Source organism: Octopus bimaculoides, chromosome 14, assembly GCF_001194135.2.
Source record: "Octopus bimaculoides isolate UCB-OBI-ISO-001 chromosome 14, ASM119413v2, whole genome shotgun sequence".
NCBI lineage: Eukaryota > Metazoa > Mollusca > Cephalopoda > Octopoda > Octopodidae > Octopus > Octopus bimaculoides.
The window spans coordinates 839913-848938 of record NC_068994.1 but is presented as its reverse complement, the minus strand read 5'-3'; the positions used below and the strand labels follow the sequence as shown (position 1 = coordinate 848938).

At 36.2% G+C, this 9026-nt stretch overlaps 1 protein-coding gene across 1 annotated transcript in view; it reads right to left on the bottom strand.

Moving 5' to 3' along the window:
* LOC106879341 (serine-rich adhesin for platelets) overlaps window positions 1–9026 on the bottom strand; it is a 209046-nt gene that overhangs the window by 102231 nt on the left and 97789 nt on the right. The window contains exon 5 of the mRNA XM_052972615.1: window positions 8091–8114. Within this exon, the coding sequence (XP_052828575.1) occupies window positions 8091–8114 (24 nt within the window). The remainder of the gene's footprint in view (window positions 1–8090; window positions 8115–9026) is intronic.

The following is a 9026-nucleotide window of genomic DNA, read 5'->3' as shown; positions in this document are numbered from 1 at the left end:
TATATATTGTATGCATAACGCATGTGTATATTAGACAGACAGACAGACAGACAGATAGATAGATAAACAGATGAGAGAATGTGTTCGTGTACAACACACACACCAAGTCCAGTTAAAACTAATAAACTAGTGAAGTGTTGACAGAACAATTAGTGAGGTGGTGATTATTATTATTATTATTATTATTATTATTATTATTATTATTATTATTATTATTATTATTAGGAAGCGATTAAACAGGGATGGTGCCACACTGTTCTTCCACTCGGAAATGGTGGCCCGTCTAGTAAACAGCCGAGTATGTGGCTCGTAGACAGGCATGAAACCCAGTTTTCACAATGTTTCTTTTCCAATGATGATGGAAATGATTCGAGTCCTGAATTTAAGAAACAGGAGTGTTTCGACCCTAACGACCCCAGTATTTTCATTGGTACCTCATCAATCCCAGAGTTACTGACACAAATACGACCTCAGCGGGATTTAACTGAGGATTTGAAGAGAACAAAACTATATACACAAAACAAATCTTGTCGGTGCTCAACCGATTCCCTGATGATGATGATAATAATAATAATAATAATAATAATAATAATAATAATAATGATAATGATAACAACAACAACAATGCTGGAGGTGATGATGGTTATGATTTATGACTGTGACCAGCGATTAATGAAACAGCAACAGTAAAAACGAAGTGCGCTTGGCGTATATAAATAGCTGTTATCTCCAAGAGGAGTTGTGTGTGTGTGTGGTGGGGAAGGTTTTTGACATCAGATGGATATTTGAATTCTATCGGTAAAATGTAAAAAGATAGTTTCGAGTTGTAACAGTGAAGTGCTGCAAAGTGTCTCTTGTTTCTGACATATGTCAACAGAAGGTGGGGGTGGTGCAAGAGATAACCTACAACAACCTTGTTTCAAATAAGGGAAAACCACCACCACCACCACCACCTCCCATATTTAGCCAGTGTCTGTCTTACACAAACAGATGTAAACCAGTTTCCCAATTAACAACTCTCGTTTTCTTCTATCGGAACTATTTGAAAACATTCACATTTAACAGATACAATCATCGCGCACACACACACACTAATCTGGTTGTGTGTGCATCATAGCAGCAACTCGTACAAAAATCTTTATCTCTTCGTCTGTCAGTCTTTCATATTTTCTCTCTTTCGAAATCAATTTACAGATCAGACAAGCTTCAGATAACGCACACACACACAAACGATAATCGGTGTTCTGGAGGTTAATCTTGGCGAAATATCTGTTACTAAGACCTACCTGAGGCTGTTGGAAGCAGGTAAATTTATCCTGAAGATGACGGGCTGACGTTAGACATGGAGCAAGCCCCAACACAACCTGCAACTGCAAGCGCATGTTTCTGGGCATGGCGGTTGGTGGATGTTTTGCCTAGCCACGGCCTCATGCATATATAACATTTGCTTGAGAGCGCAGCAAACACACAGACAGCTACAACTTAACACACTAAGCAAGCAGATTTCCATGCACCGCCGCCGCCGCCGCCACCACTACCACCATCATCATCCTTCTTATTATAAAACAGTGGTGTGTGTGTGTGTGTTATTGTAGCTATGGTGGACCACAACAGTCACAACACCATCTAAACAGGACTACAGATTATATTATGGGAAATTTTTAACTAAACAGGAAAATCGTTTTCTCATTCAGTCGTTATTTTATTCTGCACATACTTAATGATTTGTTTGTCGGCAGACGTTGTAAACAACGACAGTCACAGCCAATAGCACCAATACCCTTCCATATAGGATAGAGAAAAATAGAAACCGAGCAGAATATTTACGGAAAGAGTGATGGAGATTATAAAAGAAAGATTGAAACATGTCGAGAAAGAAAAAGAAGAGAAGAAAGGAAGAATATGTCTGTATGAAAGGTGAACATCAATGAAAACGAATAGCAAATATCTTTGTTCTTTTTCTAGCCGCAATTTCTAAACCTGGAAGAAATGGTCTCCCCCCCCCCTGCGACACATATTTTCAAATAGTTCCTTCTCGCTGCTTTTATGCTCGACTGATTTTCTTCAATGTAGATTTTAAGAATAGTAACGTTAAAGCTTGTTACGGTTATGTAATCGTGTTGTATTCAAGATTAGTTTGTTATTATATAATATAGGGGAGGTGGAGACCAGAATGGTGAACTAGTAAAGGGGCTGGGTTAGGGTTAGGGTTAGGTGAAAAAAAAACAAAGACATCACCCACCCCAACCCCCACCAATTAGCCCTGCTAGAGTTAGTAGGGTAAAAATCAATAATAGTTATAGCTATCATTGCCTAATAAAGATGGGAAGATAGTGCTTGTTACTAAGAGTCTAGTTAAAGCTGACGGACCGAGAAGGGCACCACATAAATGTGAACCACTACCCGTCTCATTTAATGAGTTCGATACAAATAACGAATGCATAATCACTCCTCCAATATCGTCTACAAAAATATACAGCACAGTTAAAATAACACATCTTGGTGGTAGCACCTTTATGTCGGTATACATTATTTCATAAATGAAGCTTGCAATTTCTCTACTCTCTGCCCATCATACGCTATCAGCCCCGTCATATTCAGGATAAATAATATACCTGCTTCTAACAGACTTTCGTTTTCCTTTTCAGAGATCATTGTGCTTTAGCCCTCAATAGTACAAACCCTATACAAAGCAAGAATGTACAACCTAGACTGAGTGTTCACACATCTGTTACGTATATTCACTTACAACCACCAGCAACTTGATAAGCCGGTCAAAACGCGAAGCTTTGAAAATAATGGCTGAAGTTGCTTCTAGAGCTTCTGCTACCATATTGCAATAGTTTCTACTTCTCTAAACAGTATATCACACACACACACACCATTCTTTTTACAATCCATGCTAATGTCTTTAATCTTAACATCCTCTCAGTTTCTTTCTCTTCCTATCTTGTTTGATATATTTCCCGACATTTTAGTCTGAAAGGATGTGCCGTACTCACAAGCTATCCTTTGCAAAATGGGAAAGCTGCACTGCAATCACCCACCTGAATCAATATCAATTGAGCCTCACCTAATTAGCCAGTGTAAGATTATCTCTAATGGAAATATTAACAATCAACCCTCCCAACAGCAAAGGAGAATCACCCTGCAGGGCAACAGCGGTAACAGCTGGCCAGTTATTTAATGCACTGCACATAAACACCACCATCTGGTCTATAGAGGTGTCGACTACATTGTAAATATTGCGGTTAGGTCTCTGATCGGAAGAGAACTTCCTCTCACCAACGTCAGAAGGCCTGAAACCAACTGGAGGACGACAGTGCTGCCATTCTTCTAATGAAGCCGTTAAAACAAATATTTCACAGTAATCAATCAACATTATATCCTTTCCCCCAAACCCTAAACAACGCCCAAATCTTTCTTAACTTATTCAATTACATTTACAAAATAACAGCATTAATCCTTCCATATTGTTTCACTGTTGTTGATTATGTCATTCTCCGTGTATAAATCGATATTATGTTTATATTGATCCTGATACTGAGAAATCACTTCAACTTGCAAGGACAGTGCAAAGAACTCTCATAGAAAATGACAGTTGCAACATCTCTGTCTGATTCTCAACTGCAAGTGTGCAGCTGTTATGCAGCGATGCCATTAACATTAAACTCGACTTGTACCATTGCTCAGATATTTCTCAAAATACTATTTAATCATTGAATTGACAAAGGAGCCGGCCTGTTAGTGGTCACTGGATCTAATAGAAGTAATAGCCAAATCGCCCTCTAATTAAACACCTATAATCGTAAAGAGGAGGACATTAACTAATGCTCTTCCTTAAAAACACACAGCGGTCAGAGTAGTCTATTTGACCAGACAAGCCTGATACTTAACAACTGAACGAGTAGAAGCATTCCCTTTTAGTTATCCTAAAACAATAAAATCAATCATTCCCCCCCCCCCTCTTGACATGTAGTCTAACTGGCTTTATTCCAAAGACACCACTAAATTATTACTGTCATCTACTTGAGATTCATATTTCCTCACAACCTACCGCAGCAGTTCTGTTTCTTCTCAATTCTCTGACATTCACAAGGTGAAAATAGATTACCTTTCGGTTCCAATATATCTTTTTAACCACTTTTTCATCAGCCATCATCATGTTCCCTCTTTCCCTATTGCAACACTAATATTTTCTCAGTTGTTAATATAGGGAAAGGGGTTCCCATGGATGGTTATTAGAATTGGTGTCAAATGTTGGCACAAGGCCAGCAATTTTCAGGGGAAGGGTAAATCCATTGCATCGACCCCCGTGCTCAACTGGTACTTATTTTATTGACCCTGAAACGTAGACCATGGCAGAATTTGAATTCAAAACGTAAAGACAAACAAAATGCCACTAAGCATTTCGTTCTGCATGCCAACAAGTCTGCCACCGTCTTAGAGGTGATTATTAATATTAACAACTTTATCTTGGAGCTTTCTCTTTTGTTGCCCAATTTTTATAGGGGTCTACTTTCTTAGAAAATGTTAAGTGTGTAAATAGCGTGCGTACGTGTGTGTGCGCGCGCGCATTGATAACAATTTAGGGCGTCACAGGAGTGATGTGACAGTAACATGTCATTTCATTTGTTATCAGGACCCCTCAGCCCTATTCTAACATTGCTATCCCATTTCATGTGGACACAGATCAGCAGTCAATTGAATTAAACACCAGTACTTAACTTGTAATTATTATATCAGATTGATCATCACTATTTGAACTTGGAATGTAAAGAGCAAATATTCGAATGTATTTTGTCACATGCTGCAAATGTTCTGCCAATCCACCAGCCTGGCTCCTCCCTCATCACTTCCGTTACCAACAAAACTGTTAGGGACACCAAAACATTTCACTGGGAAGCTATGGATGAAGCAGGCTTTCAAAGTCACTTAAAAGATGGCAACTAGTAGGAAATGTTGCTCTGTACATCTATGAAATCACTAACAACGTACTAAATCATATTTAGAACCAAATTTATCATTGATAATATATTTTAACATGTGAACCAGTCGAATAACTTCTTTCTGCTTAATCCATCAGTTAACTATTTACAGCCAGCAATATTTCCCTCTGATTAACTCATTCTTTCCCAATCACTGAATTCAATCTGTCACTCCCATCATACCAATAAACATTATTTCATTACTCCTTATTCTCAACAACATATTGTCCGACCTTACAACACAATCAACTGTTAACAATACAGACTATAAAAATCATATAGAAAGTATTACAAACAATTTGTTGTAGTAGTAGTAGTAGTAACAGTAGCAGTAGTAGTAGTAGTAGTAGTAGTAGTAGTCATACCAACTTTAAAATTAGATCATTTCTCCTTGAATATTTCTGAAATAAAGACTTCTACAGGCACATGATGGATTTATTAGATTAGTATGTACACACGCCAGACAGTCAAGACAACTAAAACTTTATAAACACATTGGAAATTCACGGTATAAATCTCAAAATAGTCTTCTTTTGTTTACTAGATTCAAAAAGTAACTCGGAAAAAATAACTGATAAATATCGACCATTTTTTAACAGTTTCAATCACATGCCAAAGTATTTTGATAACATTTCTCTCCACCCAGTAAACAGAAAACCGGCGAAAAAGATATGAGAAAATAGTAAAAGCATTTATCATATTCTAGATGTGAAATGGAAGATATAGAAAATGATTTACAAGTGAAAATGTAGCAATGGCAGATGATAGATACTTCAATCATTAGATTTTTACAACAATGTTGACAGGAAATAAAGTCAAGGAGAGTCAAGAAAGAATCTTGTAATTCCGTTCTACTTTCTGGGTTTAGGGTGAGAGTATTCAACATCAGCACAAAAGACACAAATAGTGATTAGTTGAACTAAATGACTGTATGCAGTCTTAGTGTCATGAGGATGTCTATAACAGTTGAAAGGACAATAAAAGACAAGAATACCTAAACTGGATAAAGCTGGATAAGTATGTGGGTGAGTTTCAATATTAGAGCCTTCTCTTATATTTTCTGATGTTGTGCTTTCTACATTGTTACATAGAAATTTATCTTCAAGTGCAAAGCTTTGTCTCGTATAGAGCTATTGACTCAGCTCACATACCTCTGCAATCAACTTGACTGTTTCTTATTCCCAGCACAGTAAATCTGTCCCCTTCAGAAGCATCTATCCTTGTTTATATTTTCCTTTCTACATCTGACTTTGAAAACAACTACCCAGTTTTAAAATCTCCTAAAAACACCCAACATATACTGCTCCGCCTCCACACCTACCCACTTATCTTTCTTCAGATTAAACTAAACTATTAAGAAATCCTCAGCAGACAGAACAATGCAATATTTCATTTAAATAAATTTATGAACACTGAAACTTTGAATGCTGAATGAAATTGGTCATTTACACCACCGGCATCGTTGTTGTTGTTGTTGTTGTTGTTGTTATAGGTGGTGGCGGTGGTAGAAAGCAGTTGTGATTGTAATTTAATCGATCATTGATAATTTGATAGACTTATTTAACATCAAGGTCATTATTCTGCAGTATACGACAGCAGAGATGCAACGAGCCTCTTGCAAAAAATACGACACAATATCAATATATTATCTTCAACTTTAAATAATTTGATAAAACACAAATTCCCAAGAAATTAAAATTTTAAATTTTAGTTTGAAAATGATAGGACACATCATTGTCACAGTATGTGTGTGTGTGTGTGTGTGTGTGAATAAACATGATTAGTCCGCCAGGCTTGATACAAGTGGTAACCTGAAATTGTTATATAATGTTGACCTGTATAAAATGTATAAAATATAAGGAAATCAATAATTAATAGCATTTCTAAATCTCTGAGATGTGTCATTATTGGAATAGTCATTTAATGATGGAAACCAGCATGGCTATGCCCATGCCTGAGCAACACCAGCAAAGACTACTGCAATCGAGATTGGTAAATTTAAACATAGCCCCAAAAATACTAATAATGTAAGACTCTTAAAACAATGTGGAACTGTAGGAATAAAAAAAGAGTCCACCAGAAGGGGGTTAATTAAATAATCAATATTTAGTAACTATTAATTATTATAGTTCTATGTAATATCTATATTATTATATTTATTAATCAATATTTAGTGTCGTTATTATAGTTGTATGTAATAAATTCAATATGACAGCTAAAACAATCACATCGATTATTGATTAAGTTTATGTCCCTGATTCTGAGAGTTTAAAAGAAGCTGTATTTAAACATCATCATCATCATCATCCCCCTGATCAGGAGTAACAGTGACAGTTCCAATGAAGTAGTTGAAATTGAGAAGGAAAGGTCAATGAAACAGATATCAGGGACACAGATGTTCTATCAAGTGAACATGGTGGAAAAGCTGAAACAAGAGCCCCAGAAACTATTACAATCAATAGTAACAAATATGAAGTAGGTGTAATAGAAGAAAGCTAAGGTGATAGTTAGGAAGGGGGGGTGCGCATAAATAAGGTGTTGGTGGAGCAATTTATCTGCCATAAATTTCTGCTATGACCGACTAACCTTGTGGTCAGAGTCATCTTATGTCACTGACCACTACCTTCGCTGAGTGTATTTAGCTGTAAATATATACCATGTAGAGTGTTTCAGTATTTTGTAATGACCGTTTCCACTATTCTTGCACATTTTGACCAGTACTTTTACATTGTTTATATTCAACAATATCACATGATTATATTGTTGCAAATAAAGTTCTTTCTATTCCTAAACACTCTTGTGGTCTGGCATTTTTAAATGTTACTTCTTTTAGATTCCAGCTATGAACTTTGATTTCTAAACGAAGGGTAGTATGCCACCAGTGGCTTTACTCAATAAGGATGTTGTAACAGGCTTTCCGTGTAGATATTAAGGGAAACGTACCTATACTCTAAATATGAAGTGTTGTAAAAATTATATCTGAGCAACAATGACTCATCTCAGAAGTTTAGAGATATAATTTAAACAAAAGTCATTAGTAGGAACAAGAAAGATCAAAGTTAGTTTCTATGTGGTGAGAAACTATCAATTTATCTAACTCACCCTCTCGCCAATGGTTTCTTCCACCTGAAAAGAATAAAAATACATATTCAACAAAAATTATATTACTATGAAAAAGAAAAAAGAAAAATGTAATAAAAGTGATTTCACAACAATCTGTTAGTGTTTACCCATAATTATTAAACTCTAACAAAAGACTAAGTCTTTTGTGTTCATTCTGTAAAGTTATTAAAGATGGTGAGATTTATTAAATTATCTGAAATACATTATTATATTTAGAGTATATAGATTACCAGGGACTAAATAAATATATATTTCCTTTCATTAATTAGATGGTGGTGGTGGGGAGTGGATCTGTGCCAGACAGCTGAAATCAATATGGTGTGTATTCAATGGGAACTTTAGTAAGTTGACAGATGGAGGGAAAATGGAAAAGAAGTGAATTCCAAAGTGTTCAAGTTGTGGCAATGACTGGAAATAAAGAATTTAGTGTGGGTCCTCGAGAATGGAACAGCGTATCAATGGGAGGAGGAGAATGGCTGCATGGAATTGGTTGTAGTATATTAGTTGCTAGTTCAGAGACTAAGAGGTGGTTGTAGAAGAGACAAATATCAAATAGGTCTGTGTGAATTAGTTGTGGTGGTGGTGGTGTGTTGATCTGACCAATTTGTGCAAGGAGAGCATCTCTAATTTTGGGGTATTAAAGAGAATCAAAGCTGAAGTATGTTTTGCTCTTGAATATTCTGGATCCAGTTTTGACAACATTATAAAGAAGCCTTCATCAGATATAACGACGATGAAGCAGAATTTAGTTTTTTAGTTGGGTGATGTTCATTGTTGGTTTGCTGGCTATGTGCAGCAATAATCACTTTTGTGTTGTTTGATGGTGTCTTAGTTAACATGTCCTCGTTACAAGATCTTTCTCAGGCCATGATTTATGAAAGTAGTGCATGATTTGTGTTTCTTGTGCCTTTTCCC